The sequence below is a fragment of the Pseudophryne corroboree genome, chromosome 9 (assembly GCF_028390025.1).
Source record: "Pseudophryne corroboree isolate aPseCor3 chromosome 9, aPseCor3.hap2, whole genome shotgun sequence".
NCBI lineage: Eukaryota > Metazoa > Chordata > Amphibia > Anura > Myobatrachidae > Pseudophryne > Pseudophryne corroboree.
Window position 1 is genome coordinate 255,452,981 of NC_086452.1, and position 17,782 is coordinate 255,470,762.

Here is a 17,782-nt window from a genome sequence, read left to right on the forward strand (position 1 = left end):
GTCTCTGCTAGCAGGCACGGTTGGTCTAATAAGCCTTATGTATGGAACTAGGAAGCTAATAGATAAAAATATGAGTTTGATTCCAGTCAGAGCTGGGGTAGAGGGTGGGGCTATATAAGCTTGCTGTTTCCTATGGATGGGGAGACCAATGTTAAACCAGTTGGCCGGTGACTCGTGAGATGAATTATGCCTAGCCAGTGTCATGGCCACAAGAAAGTGTTTGTGCTTTTGTGTGGGATGTTTTTTTTTTTTCTTCAACTCTGCCAACCCGGCAATGAAAGGCAAGGGTTTGTCTACTGCCCACGTGTGAGCATCACATTGGAGTTGGCTGTGTCACTCTATAAATATACAGTTACTTTTTTCTTTCCCATGCATGATAAATAACATACCCTTTTTTATCTTTTCTTAAGAGTACAGCTAAACCAGCAGATTGGAAATACCAAAGCACATCTTCATCTTGGCTTACCATAGAATGTAACATCAATGTGGACCTGACCTTTCCATTGTCTTCGGCCACTTCTTATCAAGACCAGCAAAAAGGTGCAAGGGTAAGTGCTTAAATATTATTTTTAGATATACTGAATTTGCATAGTGTGGTTTTTGTTTTTTAAAGCATTAATATAGACATTGTGCAAATGGGAAGGGAGATATAGATGTTCTAAAGCCTGATGTTGCACAATATAGTATGACATTCTAAAACATCTGAGGCACAAAAAAAATGTGTGTATCACTGATGTATAGTATTACATAACATGAAATTAAGAAAGGCATATAATATAGACAAAGTTTTTATATACACATATACAATATGATTGTTATGCATGAATTCCCCTTGGTGGGTGTTGGCCTTGTGTATGCTGTCCTTTTGCATGTATTTGTCCTCTATTTCCCACAAGTGCTTCGAAGATTCAATGTTGCCCTTGTTCTCATGTGAGTTTTCTAGTACATTCCGTGCATATGGTATGTGCAGGTTTTGAAAAGCCATGTAGCTAGGTCTTGACTTTATTTTATAGAATGGCCTATCTCAATGGGCAAAGGACTTGGAAGATGCTGTTATACTTTTTAATGGACAAGTAAAAGATAAAGACGCTGACCTGGTTGAAGAGCAGGTACTGTAAGAACTCAGACACTCGAAAATCCTAAATGCAAATTTTGAGTTTTATTTGCACACATGACGTAAAAAATATAAACCCATCAGGACTTGGCTGTATTTAATATAGTGCAAGGTAAACAAGGAAAGCAAATGTGTGATTTGTTGCCATGGAAGATAGAATTATATGATAGATGGGTATTCACTTGCTGGAAAACTGTGCCGCAACTAAAGACCGATTTGTGTGATCTTAGTTTGTTGCTGTGGATCTTACAGCTGTTACATTGCTTCTATCAGCTGAAATAGCTTAAAAGCTGTACTTCAACAATTCTTAGTGATTGTTTGTGTTTAATAATTTGCATCATAAGGCTAATGCAAATGAAATGCAGACTTCGTGAATAATTGGGATGACCAGATTGTTATAAACATTTTGAACAATGCTTTACAAAATTGCAAAGAACAAAAACATTACACATTGATCAATGAAAGTTACAGTATAGGTACAATACAAAAATTAAAAAAGGCAATCTAGAATAGAGATCAATGCCCAGAAAGTAGACTAGTGCTGAAGTTTTGAATTAATATTATTATAATATTTTAATCAGCAAAGCCATTGGTCCACAGCGAGTTGCACAGTCATGGGCAGAGATTACAGTAGTTGTACCAAAATTGGGTTTCCAATCAGTTTCATAATGAAGATTGTTGTCTCTACTAATTTGTAATTATACAATCTGACATTGTCTAAAATTAAGACAGCTAATTAATATGCAGACATATTAATATAGAACTGTGGGGAAGGTATTTGACCTTAAAAGACTATGCACAGGTATGTATTAGGAATAACATTTTTAATAGTAACCAACCAATATGAAAAAACTATTTTCTCTCTTTACATTGGAGCTAGAATTATTAAGTCTGGTTGGAGGTGCGTCAGAAAGCAATTACAATATCTAGTTTCTTGGGGTCTGGCAAGATCACTAAAGGATCTCAACAAGAAGGGTTCCTTGGTGACGCACACTTTTCTTAATGTATAGTGTATTATAATTAAAATGTAACTTTTATTTTACTTCGTTAAAATAAGTTATTTGTGTTGGGCTCAAGGTAGAGTAAGTGTTTATCAGCTTATATAACACAAAAAATAATTCAGTGGAATCCGTGTTTAATACTGCTGCTATAATCTATTTTTTTATATGCACAACACGTTATGTATGGGCTGGAGACAGACAATATTGTAAATCAAGCTGATGTTAACAGAGTTATGCTGTGAATTAGATCGGCTAAGACATATAGCAACAAAGTTTCTCAGTGGAACTGATGCTGTGTCCAGATTGTGAACTGATACAGTAACAGTTTTGCACAGTCTGTAAGAGTCATTGTTACAAGTTCACAGTAGTGGCAATCATCTGGATGGATTGTTACATCTGTAATGAGGATTCATTTAATTGCCATTATGAGGTCTTAAATCAAACAAACTATGAGTGCTGTGATAATTTTTTATTACTATAACAAAAGGGCACAGTTATTAATCTACTTAAGCGGTCTTTGAATCCATAGCAGTTGTAATGTAGGAGTTGTATGTCATTATTTTTTTGTGAATTACAGGAAGGAACCTGACAGTAAAAAAACTGTTTTGTTCTCTAAATTGATTATCTGTACCACTTACAGGCATTACAGACTCAGATGGTTAAAGGGCAATGCCCTAATATATGATGCCGGGATTTGTTTGACTGACCTACTGTGATACCAGACGGTTTCTTAACTTCGGTGGTGATGAAGACGCTGGAACGACTGATACTGAATCATCTGAAGTCCACGGCTGGTACCGTCCTCGACCCTCTGCAGTTCGCCTACAGGGCGAACAGATCAGCAGAGGATGCTGTGAATCTGGGTGTGCACTTCATTATGCAGCATCTAGATTCGCCAGGTGTCTATGCGAGGGTTCTGTTTGTGGACTTCAGCTCTGCATTCAATACTATTATTCCAGGCATTCTACGTCCTAAACTGTGCAGCTCAGGGGTATCAGAATCGCTATGCTCCTGGATGGTGAATTTTTTAACGAACAGGGAGAACGGGTCAAGATGGGGAATTTCACCTCTGGCGTCAGGACAACAAGCACGGGGGCTCTGCAGGGATGCGTTCTTTCCCCCTTCCTATTCTCACTATACACCAACGACTGCATTTCTGAAGACAAATCTGTGAAACTCCTCAAATTTGCAGACGATACCACGCTTATTGGACTCATCAGGGATAGCGAGGAGTCGGCTTATAGGAGGGAGGCTATGCGGCTGGACACCTGGTGCAAGGCTAATAATCTCGAGTTAAACACACTAAAAACGGTTGAAATTATTATCGACTACAGGAAACACTCCCCACCACTCCCCCTACTCACAATTGCAGACAACGTAGTAACTGTGGTGGAAACCTTCCGATTCCTGGGTTCCTCAATCTCCAGTGACCTTAAGTGGAAGACTAATATCGAGGGAATTCTGGGGAAAGCCAAGCAGAGGCTGTACTTTCTACGTCAGCTTAGGAAGCTCAAATTGCCGCAAGAACTTCTAATCCTCTTCTACTCGGCAATCATTCAATCCGTCCTCTGCTCCTAAATAATAGTGTGGTTTGGCTCTGCCTCAATCCACGACAAAAATAGGTTACAGCGGGTTGTATGGTCTGCTGAAAACATCATAGGTACAAATCTTCCGGCAGTCGAGGATATCTATCGTGCAAGGGTAATGAAGAGGGCGGGGAGGATTATTGATGACCATTCTCATCCCGCTCAGGATATGTTCCGTCTGCTACCGTCTGGCAGACGGTACTGCTCGCATCTAGCGCGAACTGCTAGACACAGGAACAGCTTCTTTCCCCAAGCAATCAAACTGTTCAACTCGACACTCGCCTAGCATTACTATCATATTCAAATCCCTACTTGTGTATTCTAGTTATATGTCACATGTTCTTCTTCCTCTTTTTTTCTTCTTTGCTGTTCATCATATGTTGTTGGGAGCTGTAGCTATCAGAAACCAATTCCTTTTGTATTGTGTATTTTTGTACTGATATACTTGCCAATAAACTGATTCTGATTCTCATTTCTTACTACGCTATATATACATATGGTCTATTGAAGGCTGAAAAGTGGTGTCGACTAACCACTTTCCATTGTACATATGTGAGAGAGCACAACAGGGAGCCGAAATATAATAGGTCATTCAAAGATCATAATTAAAGAAAATAGATCTCAATTATTTGATTAGAACCTATCAAGAACAATATCTATATTTCTCTAACGTCCTAAGTGGATGCTGGGGACTCCGTAAGGACCATGGGGGATAGCGGCTCCGCAGGAGACTGGGCACAAAAGTAAAGCTTTAGAACTACCTGGTGTGCACTGGCCCCTCCCCCTATGACCCTCCTCCAAGCCTCAGTTAGATTTCTCTAACGTCCTAAGTGGATGCTGGGGACTCCGTAAGGACCATGGGGAACAGCGGCTCCGCAGGAGACTGGGCACATCTAAAGAAAGCTTTAGGACTATCTGGTGTGCACTGGCTCCTCCCCCTATGACCCTCCTCCAAGCCTCAGTTAGATCTTTGTGCCCGAACGAGAAGGGTGCACACTAGGGGCTCTCCTGAGCTTCTTAGTGAAAGTTTTAGTTTAGGTTTTTTATTTTCAGTGAGACCTGCTGGCAACAGGCTCACTGCATCGAGGGACTAAGGGGAGAAGAAGCGAACTCACCTGCGTGCAGAGTGGATTGGGCTTCTTAGGCTACTGGACATTAGCTCCAGAGGGACGATCACAGGCCCAGCCTGGATGGGTCCCAGAGCCGCGCCGCCGGCCCCCTTACAGAGCCAGAAGGCAGAAGAGGTCCGGAAAATCGGCGGCAGAAGACGTCCTGTCTTCAACAAGGTAGCGCACAGCACTGCAGCTGTGCGCCATTGCTCTCAGCACACTTCACACTCCGGTCACTGAGGGTGCAGGGCGCTGGGGGGGGGGCGCCCTGAGACGCAATAAAAAACACCTTGGATGGCAAAAAAAATGCATCACATATAGCTCCTGGGCTATTTGGATGCATTTAACCTCTGCCAGAATACATAAAAAAATGGGAGATAAGGCCGCCGATAAGGGGGCGGAGCCTATCTCCTCAGCACACTGGCGCCATTTTCCCTCACAGCTCCGTTGGAGGGAAGCTCCCTGTCTCTCCCCTGCAGTCACTACACTACAGAAAGGGTTAAAAAAGAGAGGGGGGCACTAATTACGCGCAGTATTAAAGATACAGCAGCTATAAGGGGAAAAACACTTATATAAGGTTATCCCTGTATATATATAGCGCTCTGGTGTGTGCTGGCAAACTCTCCCTCTGTCTCCCCAAAGGGCTAGTGGGGTCCTGTCCTCTATCAGAGCATTCCCTGTGTGTGTGCTGTATGTCGGTACGTTTATGTCGACATGTATGAGGAGAAAAATGATGTGGAGACTGAGCAGATTGCCTGCAATAGTGATGTCACCCCCTAGGGGGTCGACACCTGAGTGGATGAACTGTTGGAAGGAATACGTGACAGTGTCAGCTCTGTATAAAAGACAGTGGTTGACATGAGACAGCCGGCTACTCAGCTTGTGCCTGTCCAGACGTCTCATAGGCCGTCAGGGGCTCTAAAGCGCCCGTTACCTCAGATGGCAGATATAGACGCCGACACGGATACTGACTCCAGTGTCGACGGTGAAGAGACAAATGTGACTTCCAGTAGGGCCACACGTTACATGATGGAGGCAATGAAAAATGTTTTACACATTTCTGATAATAAGAGTACCACCAAAAAGGGGTATTATGTTCGGTGAGGAAAAACTACCTGTAGTTTTCCTGAATCTGAGAAATTAAATGAGGTGTGTGATGATGCGTGGTTTTCCCCCGATAACAACTGATAATTTCTAAAATGTTATTGGCATTATATCCTTTCCCGCCAGAGGTTAGGGTGCGTTGGGAAACACCCCCTAGGGTGGATAAAGCGCTCACACGCTTGTAAGAACAAGGGCTCTACCCTCTCCTGAGATGGCCGCCCTTAAGGATCCTGCTGATAGAAAGCAGGAGGGCATCCTAAAAGGTATTTACACACATACTGGTGTTATACTGCGACCAGCAATCGCCTCAGCCTGGATGTGCAGTGCTGGGTTGGCGTGATCGGATTCCCTGACTGAAAATATTGATACCCTAGATAGGGACAGTATATTATTGCCTATAGAGCATTTAAAAGATGCATTTCTATATATGCGTGATGCACAGCGGAATATTTGCCGACTGGCATCAAGTCTAAGTGCGTTGTCCATTTCTACCAGTAGAGGGTTATGGACACGACAGTGGTCAGGTGATGCGGATTCCAAACGGCATTTGGAAGTATTGCCTTATTAAGGGGAGGAGTTATTTGGGGTCGGTCTTTCAGACCTGGTGGCCACGGCAACAGCTGGGAAATCCACGTTTGTACCCCAGGTCGCCTCTCAACATGAGAAGACGCCGTATTATCAGGCGCAGTCTTTTCGTGGGCAAGCGGGCAAAAGGTTCCTCATTTCTGCCCCGTGACAGAGGGAGAGGAAAAAGGCTGCAGAAATCAGCCAGTTCCCAGGAACAGAAACCCTCTCCCGCCTCTGCCAAGCCCTCAGTATGACGCTGGGGCTTTACAAGCAGAATCAGGCACGGTGGGGGCCCGTCTCAATGAATTTCAGCGCGCAGTGGGCTCACTCGCAAGTAGACCCCTGGATCCTTCAGGTGATATCTCAGGGGTACAAATTGGAATTCGAGACGTCTCCCCCTCGCCGTTTCCTAAAGTCGGCTTTACCGATGTCTCCTTCTGACAGGGAGACAGTTTTGGAAGCCATTCACAAGCTGTATTCCCAGCAGGTGATAATCAAGGTACCCCTCCTGCAACAGGGAACGGGGTATTATTCCACACTGTTGTGGTACCGAAGCCGGACGGCTCGGTGAGACCGATTCTAAATCTAAAATCTTTGAACACTTACATACAGAGGTTCAAATTCAAGATTGAGTCACTCAGAGCAGTGATTGCGAACCTGGAAGAAGAGGACTACATGATGTCTCGGTACATCAAGGATGCTTACCTTCATGTCCCAATTTACCCTTCTCACCAAGGGTACCTCAGGTTTATGGTACAGAACTGTCACTATCAGTTTCAGACGCTGCCGTGTGGATGGTCCACGGCACCCCGGGTCTTTACCAAGGTAATGGCCGAAATGATGATACTCCTTCAAAGGAAGGGAATTTTAGTTATCCCTTACTCGGACGATTCCCTGATAAGGGTAAGATCCAGGGAACAGTTGGAGGTCGGTGTAGCACTATCTCAGGTAGTGTTGCGGCAGCACGATTGGATTCTCAATATTCCAAAATCGCAGCTGATTCCGACGACTCGTCTTCTGTTCTTAGGGATGATCCTGGACACAGTTCAGAAAAAGGTGTTTCTCCCGGAGGAGAAAGTCAGGGAGTTATCCGAGCTAGTCAGGAACCTCCTATAACCGAGACAAGTCTCAGTACATCAATGAGATGGTTCTGGAAAAAATGGTGGCTTCCTATGAAGCAATCCCATGCGGCAGATTCCACGCAAGAACTTTCCAGTGGGACCTGCTGGACAAATGGTCTGGGTCGCATCTTCAGATGCATCAGCGGATAACCCTGTCACCAAGCACAAGGGTGTCTCTCCTGTGGTGGTTGCAGAGTGCTCATCTTCTAGAGGGCCGCACATTCAGGACTGGGTCCTGGTGACCACGGATGCCAGCCTGCGAGGCTGGGGAGCAGTCACACAGGGAAGGAATTTCCAGAGCTTATGGTCAAGCCTGGAGACATCACTTCACATAAATATCCTGAAGCTAAGGGCCATTTACAATGCTCTAAGCTCAGCAAGACCTCTGCTTCAAGGTCACCCGGAGTTGATCCATTCGGACAACATCACGGCAGTCACCCACGTAAACAGACAGGGCGACACAAGAAGCAGAAGGGCAATGGCAGAAGCTGCAAGGATTCTTCGCTGGGCGGAAAATCATGTGATAGCACTGTCAGCAGTATTCATTCCGGGAGTGGACAACTGGGAAGCAGACTTCCTCAGCAGACACGACCTTCACCCGGGAGAGTGGGGACTTCACCCAGAAGTCTTCCACATGTTTATAAAACTCGACAAGTATTGCGCCAGGTCAAGGGACCCTCAGGCAATAGCTGTAGACGCTCTGGTAACACAGTGGGTGTACCAGTCAGTGTATGTGTTCCCTCCTCTGCCTCTCATAACCAAGGTACTGAGAATTATAAGATGGAGAGGAGTAAGCACTATATTCGTGGCTCCGGATTGGCCAAGAAGGACTTGGTAACCGGAACTTCAAGAGATGCTCACGGAGGATCCGTGGCCTCTACCTCTAAGAAGGGACCTGCTCCAGCAAGGACCCTGTCTGTTCCAAGACTTACCGCGGCTGCGTTTGACGGCATGGCGGTTGAACGCCGGATCCTGAAGGAAAAAGGCATTCCGGATGAAGTCATCCCTATCCTGATCAAAGCCAGGAAAGATATAACCGCAAAACATTATCACCGCATTTGGCGAAAATATGTTGCGTGGTGCGAGGCCAGTAAGGCCCCGACGGAGGAATTTTCAACTAGGTCGATTCCTACATTTCCTGCAAACAGGAGTGTCTATGGGCCTGAAATGGGGGTCCATTAAGGTTCAAATTTCGGCCCTGTCAATTTTCTTCCAAAAAGAACTAGCTTCAGTCCCTGAAGTTCAGACGTTTGTGAAAGGGGTACTGTATATACAGCCTCCTTTTGTGCCTCCAGTGGCACCTTGGGATCTAAATGTAGTTTTTGGGTTCCAAAAGTCACATTGGTTTGAGCCACTTAAATATGTGGAGTTAAAATATCTCACATGGAAAGTGGTCATGCTGTTGGCCCTGGCCTGGGCCAGGTGCGTGTCAGAATTGGCGGCTTTATCCTGTAAAAGCCCTCATCTGATTTTCCATTCGTACAGGGCGGAATTGAGGACTTGTCCTCAGTTTCTCCCTAAGGTGGTTTTCAGCGTTTCACCTGAATCAACCTATTGTGGTGCCTGCGGCTACTAGGGACTTGGAGGACTCCAAGTTGCTAGACGTTGTCAGAGCCCTGGAAATATAGGTTTCCAGGACGGCTGGAGTCAGAAAATCTGACTCGTTGTTTATTCTGTATGCACCCAACAAGCTGGGTGCTCCTGCTTCTAAGCAGACTATTGCTCGTTGGATTTGTAGTACAATTCAGCTTGCACATTCTGTGGCAGGCCTGCCACAGCCAAAATCTGTAAAAGCCCATTCCACAAGGAAGGTGGGCTCATCTTGGGCAGCTGCCCGAGGGGTCTCGGCTTTACAACTTTGCTGAGCAGCTACTTGGTCAGGAGCAAATACGTTTGTAAAATTCTACAAATTTGATACCCTGGCTGAGGAGGACCGGGAGTTCTCTCATTTGGTGCTGCAGAGTCATCCGCACTCTCCCGTCCGTTTGGGAGCTTTGGTATAATCCCCATGGTCCTTACGGAGTCCCCAGCATCCACTTAGGACGTTAGAGAAAATAAGAATTTACTTACCGATAATTCTATTTCTCGTAGTCCGTAGTGGATGCTGGGCGCCCATCCCAAGTGCGGATTGTCTGCAATACTGGTACATAGTTATTGTTACCAAAAAATCGGGTTATTGCTGTAGTGAGCCATCTTTTCTAGAGGCTCCTCTGTTATCATGCTGTTAACTGGGTTTAGATCACAAGTTATATGGTGTGATTGGTGTGGCTGGTATGAGTCTTACCCGGGATTCAAAATCCTTCCTTATTGTGTACGCTCGTCCGGGCACAGTATCCTAACTGAGGCTTGGAGGAGGGTCATAGGGGGAGGGGCCAGTGCACACCAGGTAGTTCTAAAGCTTTACTTTTGTGCCCAGTCTCCTGCGGAGCCGCTATCCCCCATGGTCCTTACGGAGTCCCCAGCATCCACTACGGACTACGAGAAATAGAATTATCGGTAAGTAAATTCTTATTATTTTCACAATTGCTGAACATACATTGTTTATTGATATACCTACCCTGAACTAAGAATGTAATATTGAATAGATTTGATGAAAATAAATATTTATGTTGACAAAAATTGGCATCAATATCATTGGGATTGGGTACTAAATCTGTTCTTTTAATTTATTATATAATAAACAGGAAAATATAGAACAGTAATTCGATCTGAGCCAATATTATATATTTTTTATTATTTTTTGTCTTATATAGGGGGTAATTCCAAGTTGATCGCAGCAGAAATTTTTTTAGCAGTTGGGCAAAACCATGTGCACTGCAGGGGGGCAGATATAACATTTGCAGAGAGAGTTAGATTTGGGTGGGTTATTTTGTTTCTGTGCAGGGTAAATACTGGCTGCTTTATTTTTACACTGCAATTTAGATTGCAGATTGAACTCACCACACCCAAATCTATCTCTCTCTGCACATGTTATATCTGCCTCCCCTGCAGTGCACATGGGCCCTCATTCCGAGTTGATCGGTCGCAAGGCGAATTTAGCAGAGTTACACACGCTAAGCCGCCGCCTACTGGGAGTGAATCTTAGCTTCTTAAAATTGCGACCGATGTATTCGCAATATTGCGATTACTAACTACTTAGCAGTTTCAGAGTAGCTTCAGACTTACTCTGCCTGTGCGATCAGTTCAGTGCTTGTCGTTCCTGGTTGACGTCACAAACACACCCAGCGTTCGCCCAGGCACTCCCACCGTTTCTCCGGCCACTCCTGCGTTTTTTCCGGAAACGGTAGCGTTTTCAGCCACACGCCCCTGAAACGCCGTGTTTCCGCCCAGTAACACCCATTTCCTGTCAATCACATTACGATCGCCGGAGCGAAGAAAAAGCCGTGAGTAAAAATACTTTCTTCATAGTAAAGTTACTTGGCGCAGTCGCAGTGCGAACTTTGCGCATGCGTACTAAGCGGATTTTCACTGTGATGCGATGAAAAAGAACGAGCGAACAACTCGGAATGAGGGCCATGGTTTTGCCCAACTGCTAAAAAATTTCCTGCTGTGATCAACTTGGAATTACCCCCATAGGCTGATAAACACTTACTCTACGTTGAGCCTAACACAAATAACTTATTTTAACAAAGTAAAATGAAAGTTAAATTTTAATTCTAATACACTATACATTAAGAAAAGAGTGTGTCACCAAGGAAGCCTTCTTGTTGAGATCCTCTAGTGATCTTGTCAAACCCCCCGAAAAAAGACATCTTAATATAGACATAGTTGCATGGTCACAAGCACCGTATCAGAGTATGGGGCAAATGTATTAAGCCTGGAGAAGGGAAGTGATAACGCAGTGATAAGTGCAAGGTGATAACTGTTAAGTTCGTTTAACTTACAGGGAAAAGCAGTACCTAAATACAGAAATGTTCAGGCCGCTGGGACCGCTAAGCGTGTGTGATAAACCTCTATGAAATGCGTACACATTGTGTAAGCATGCTGTAAGCACAAAGTAGCTACACGTGCAGCCGAATACACTCTAACCCCTAACAGGAAAGGAATGCGACACCAATTGTATATGTTATGTTGTGGTCCAACGCAGCAACAAATATTTACTTAAAAGGGGTAAACACAGAATATACAACACTATTACAGAGAAGAAGCTACAACCAATGGATACATACGTTTGTTCGCCTGTGCCACCCGGATCCGGTCCTTAGTCAGTCTGGAAAGATGACCGTCAGAGAATAGACTGAGGCCGGCCAGGAGACTTGGCTTTTATACAATAGTCCAAAGCATGAAACAAAGGAAACTGTAATCTCTTCTTTCATAGGTCAAAGGGCTGGTCATTTACAGTACATGAGGGGTCATAGGTCGGTTTGAATAGGTGGGCGATGCCTGGTCCAGGTGCACTTGCAGGTGTCCGCCACTGGGTTCCCGCTGAATATCAAGAGTACAGTAAATACAGTGTGATATTATTAATATATTCCTGCGCATATCTATGCGCAGGAGCGTGCTACTTTCTGCAAACTGCCATCGGAATATTGCCCTTGAAATACTGTACAGCTGGATACCAAACACCACATCCTAACCTAATTCTGTCCCCTCATATCCTGTAAAGTTGAATCCCTCTGTTATACTTCCAAAGTAAATGTAACTTGCTGGTGTGGTGTGTGTAGGCTATGTGTAAAGTATGCACTATGTGGATTAAATATCAGATATGTCTTTGTGGCTTTTCCATGCAAATGCGTATGCTACCGTATTTACTCATACCACGCGCTAATACGCAGGGCTTCGTAAGCCAGTATATGCAATCTGCGGGTATGCGCACACACGGCAGAGCAAGCACACGCACGGAGGCCACTTTGTGTGGTATTTGCACGTGATGCATGTGGGTATAATATTTCTCTGACGTCCTAGTGGATGCTGGGGACTCCGTAAGGACCATGGGGAATAGCGGGCTCCGCAGGAGACTGGGCACTCTAAAGAAAGATTTAGTACTATCTGGTGTGCACTGGCTCCTCCCTCTATGCCCCTCCTCCAGACCTCAGTTAGAATCTGTGCCCGGACAGAGCTGGGTGCTTTTACTGAGCTCTCCTGAGCTTGCTAATAAGAAAGTATTTTAGTTAGGTTTTTTATTTTCAGAGAGCTTCTGCTGGCAACAGACTCTCTGCTACGTGGGACTGAGGGGAGAGAAGCAAACCTACTAACTGCGGCTAGGTTGCACTTCTTAGGCTACTGGACACCATTAGCTCCAGAGGGATCGAACACAGGACCTGACCTTGTCGTCCGTTCCCGGAGCCGCGCCGCCGTCCCCCTCGCAGAGCCAGAAGACAGAAGCCGGCAGAAGCGGAGAAGACATCGAAATCGGCGGCAGAAGACTCCTGTCTTCACATGAGGTAGCGCACAGCACTGCAGCTGTGCACCATTGCGCCCACACTAACCCACACACTCCGGTCACTGTAGGGTGCAGGGCGCAGGGGGGGGCGCCCTGGGCAGCAATTGTTACCTCCTGGCGAATGCTGCATATAGACAGTGGCACACTGTTATGTGTATGAGCCCCCGCCATTTATTTTACTAAAAATCGCGGGACAGACGCCCGCCACTGAGGGGGCGGGGCCTTCTTCCTCAGCACTCACCAGCGCCATTTTCCTTCCACAGCTCCGCTGAGAGGAAGCTCCCCAGGCTCTCCCCTGCAGAATCATGGTAGAAGGGTAAAAAAGAGAGGGGGGGCACATAAATTTAGGCGCATAAATCATAATACAGCAGCTACTGGGTAAACACTAAGTTACTGTGTAATCCCTGGGTTATATAGCGCTGGGGTGTGTGCTGGCAGACTCTCTCTCTGTCTCTCCAAAAGGCCTTGTGGGGGGTCCTGTCCTCATTTAGAGCTTCCCCTGTGTGTGTGGTGTGTCGGTACGAGTGTGTCGACGTGTTTGACGAAGAGGGCTATGTGGAGGCAGAGCAAGTGCAGTTGACTGACGTGTCGCCGCCGACGGTGCCGACACCTGATTGGATGGATATGTGGAAGGTGTTAAATGATAATGTAAACTCCTTACATAAAAGGTTGGATAAAGCTGATACCTCGGGCCAGTCAGGGTCTCAACCCATGCCTGATCCTACAGCGCAGAGGCCCTCAGGGTCTCAAAAGCGCCCACTATCCAAAATGGTTGACACAGATGTCGACACGGATTCTGACTCCAGTGTCGATGACGATGATGCAAAATTGCAACCAAAAATGACAAAAGCTATACGTTACATGATTATAGCGATGAAGGATATTTTACACATATCAGAGGTAAACCCTGTCCCTGACAAGAGGGTTTATATGTATGGGGAGAAAAAGCAAGAGGTGACTTTTCCCCCTTCACATGAGTTAAATGAGTTATGTGAAAGAGCGTGGGATTCCCCGGATAAGAAAGTCCTGATTTCCAAAAGGTTACTTATGGCGTACCCTTTCCCGCCAGAGGACAGGGTGCGCTGGGAATCCTACACTAGGGTAGATAAAGCTCTGACACGCTTATCTAAGAAGGTGGCCCTGCCGTCGCAGGATACGGCCACCCTAAAGGATCCTGCAGATAGAAAGCAGGAAAGTATCCTGAAATCTGTTTATACACATTCAGGGACTCTACTGAGGCCGGCAATTGCGTCGGCGTGGATGTGTAGTGCTGTAGCAGCGTGGACAGATAATCTGTCTGAGGAAATGGATACCTTAGACAGGGATACCATTATGCTGACCCTGGGGCATATAAAAGACACTGTCCTATATATGAGGGATGCCCAGAGGGACATTTGCCTACTGGGCTCTAGAATTAATGCAATGTCAATTTCTGCCAGGAGGGTCCTGTGGACTCGGCAGTGGACAGGTGATGCCGACTCCAAAAAACACATGGAGGTGTTACCTTACAAGGGTGAGGAATTGTTTGGGGACGGTCTCTCGGACCTGGTTTCCACAGCTACTGCTGGGAAGTCAAACTTTTTGCCATATATTCCCTCACAACCGAAGAAAGCACCGTATTACCAAATGCAGTCCTTTCGCGCACAAAGAAGCAAGAAGGTCAGAGGTGCTTCCTTTCTTGCTAGAGGCAGGGGCAGAGGAAAAAAGCTGCACCTTATAGCTAGTTCCCAGGAACAGAAGTCCTCCCCGGCTTCCACTAAATCCACCGCATGACGCTGGGGCTCCACGGGTGGAGCCAGGAGCGGTGGGGGCGCGTCTCCGACATATCAGCCACCAGTGGGTTCGCTCACAGGTGGATCCCTGGGCTATACAGATTGTTTCTCAGGGATACAAGCTGGAATTCGAGGTGATGCCCCCTCAATGTTACCTAAAATCGGCCCTGCCAGCTTCCCCCATAGAAAGGGAAGTAGTGGTAGCGGCAATTCACAAGCTATTTCTCCAGCAGGTGGTGGTAAAGGTTCCCTTCGTCAACAGGGGAAGGGATACTATTCCACAATGTTTGTGGTACCGAAACCGGACGGTTCGGTCAGACCTATATTAAATTTAAAGTCCCTGAACATTTATCTGAAAAGATTCAAGTTCAAGATGGAATCGCTCAGAGCGGTCATTGCAAGCCTGGAAGAGGGGGATTTTATGGTGTCTCTGGACATCAAGGATGCTTAATTGCATGTCCCCATTTATCCGCCTCATCAGGAGTACCTCAGATTTGTGGTACAGGACTGTCATTACCAATTCCTGACGTTGCCGTTTGGCCTGTCCACGGCACCGAGAATATTTACCAAGGTAATGGCAGAAATGATAGTGATCCTGAGAAAGCAAGGAGTCACAGTTATCCCATACTTGGACGATCTCCTCATAAAGACGAGGTCGAGGGAGCAGTTGCAGATCAGCGTAGCGCACTCACAGGAAGTGTTGCAACAGCATGGCTGGATTCTGAATATCCCAAAGTCGCAGCTGATTCCGACGACGCGTCTGCCCTTTCTGGGCATGATTCTGGACACAGACCAGAAGAAGGTGTTTCTCCCGACGGAGAAGGCTCAAGAGCTTGTGACTCTAGTCAGAGAACTCTTAAAACCGAAACAGGTGACGGTGCATCACTGCACGCGAGTCCTGGGAAAGATGGCATCGTACGAAGCCATTCCCTTCGGCAGGTTCCATGCGAGGATCTTTCAATGGGATCTGTTGGACAAATGGTCCGGATCGCATCTTCAGATGCATCGGCTGATCACCCTGTCCCCCAGGGTCAGGGTGTCTCTTCTGTGGTGGCTACAGAGTGCTCACCTTGTCGAGGGCCGCAGATTCGGCATACAGGACTGGGTCCTGGTGACCACGGATGCGAGCCTCCGAGGGTGGGGGGCAGTCACTCAGGGAAGAAACTTCCAAGGGTTGTGGTCAAGTCAGGAAACTTGTCTGCCCATAAATATCCTGGAACTAAGGGCCATATTCAACGCCCTGAGTCAAGCGGAGCCCCTGCTTCGCAACCAACCGGTGCTGATTCAGTCAGACAACATCACCGCGGTGGCTCATGTAAACCGCCAGGGCGGCACAAGAAGCAGAGTCGCGATAGCGGAGGCCACCGGGATTCTTCGTTGGGCGGAGAATCACGTACAAGCACTGTCAGCAGTGTTCATTCCGGGGGTGGACAACTGGGAAGCAGACTTCCTCAGCAGGCAGGACCTTCACCCGGGAGAGTGGGGACTTCATCACGAAGTCTTCAGTCAGATTGCAAATCGATGGGAACTGCCACAGGTAGACATGATGGCGTCCCGTCTCAACAAAAAGCTGCAACGATATTGCGCCAGGTCAAGAGACCCTCAGGCGATAGCTGTGGACGCCCTGGTAACACTGTGGGTGTTCCAGTCGGTCTATGTGTTCCCTCCTCTTCCTCTCATACCCAAGGTACTGAGAATCGTAAGAAGAAGAGGAGTGAGAACAATACTCATTGTTCCGGATTGGCCAAGAAGGCCTTGGTACCCGGAATGGCAAGAAATGCTCACAGAGGACCCATGGCCTCTGCCTCTCAGACAGGACCTGTTGCAACAAGGGCCCTGCCTGTTCCAAGACTTACCGCGGCTGCGTTTGACGGCATGCCGGTTGAACGCCGGATCCTAACGGAAAAAGGCATTCCGGAGGAAGTTATTCCTACGCTGATAAAGGCTAGGAAGGACGTGACAGCAAAGCATTATCACCGCATATGGCGAAAATATGTTGCTTGGTGTGAGGCCAGGAAGGCCCCTACAGAGGAATTCCAACTGGGCAGATTTCTGCACTTTCTACAGTCTGGAGTGACTATGGGCTTGAAGTTGGGATCCATAAAGGTCCAGATTTCGGCCCTATCCATTTTCTTTCAAAAGGAACTGGCGTCTCTTCCTGAAGTTCAGACGTTTGTTAAGGGAGTGCTACATGTTCAGCCCCCTTTTGTGCCACCAGTGGCACCTTGGGATCTCAACGTGGTGTTGGGTTTCCTAAAATCCCACTGGTTTGAACCACTTAAGACCGTGGAGCTACAGTATCTCACGTGGAAGGTGGTCATGCTATTGGCATTAGCTTCGGCTAGGCGTGTGTCAGAATTGGCGGCTTTGTCATGTAAAAGCCCCTATCTGGTTTTTCATATGGACAGGGCAGAATTGCTGACTCGTCCCCAATTTCTGCCAAAGGTGGTGTCATCTTTTCATTTGAAACAACCTATTGTCGTGCCTGCGGCTACTCGTGACTTGGAGGATTCCAGGTTACTAGATGTAGTCAGGGCTTTGAAGATTTATGTAGCCCGAACGGCTGGAGTCAGGAAAACTGACTCGCTGTTTATCCTATATGCCCCCAACAAGTTGGGTGCTCCTGCTTCAAAGCAAACCGTTGCCCGCTGGATCTGTAACACGATTCAGCAGGCTCATTCTGCGGCTGGATTGCCGCATCCAAAATCAGTGAAAGCCCATTCCACAAGGAAGGTGGGCTCTTCTTGGGCGGCTGCCCGAGGGTTCTCGGCATTACAGCTTTGCCGAGCTGCTACTTGGTCGGCTTCAAACACATTTGCAAAATTCTACAAGTTTGATACCCTGGCTGAGGAGGACCTTGAGTTTGCCCATTCGGTGCTGCAGAGTCATCCGCACTCTCCCGCCCGTTTGGGAGCTTTGGTATAATCCCCATGGTCCTTACGGAGTCCCCAGCATCCACTAGGACGTCAGAGAAAATAAGATTTTACTTACCAGTAAATCTATTTCTCGTAGTCCGTAGTGGATG

At 46.6% G+C, this 17,782-nt stretch overlaps 1 protein-coding gene across 8 annotated transcripts in view; it reads left to right on the forward strand.

Annotated features, from left to right (window-relative positions):
• The window catches only part of ODR4 (odr-4 GPCR localization factor homolog), a 370,494-nt gene that overhangs the window by 205,870 nt on the left and 146,842 nt on the right, over positions 1-17,782 (forward strand). For 7 of the 8 annotated variants that reach the window (XM_063940235.1, XM_063940234.1, XM_063940236.1 and 4 more), the window contains 2 exons: positions 411-548; positions 1,014-1,109. In XM_063940235.1, coding sequence (XP_063796305.1) covers positions 411-548; positions 1,014-1,109 — 234 coding nt within the window. The remainder of the gene's footprint in view (positions 1-410; positions 549-1,013; positions 1,110-17,782) is intronic. The other variant, XM_063940233.1, reaches the window with a different exon arrangement.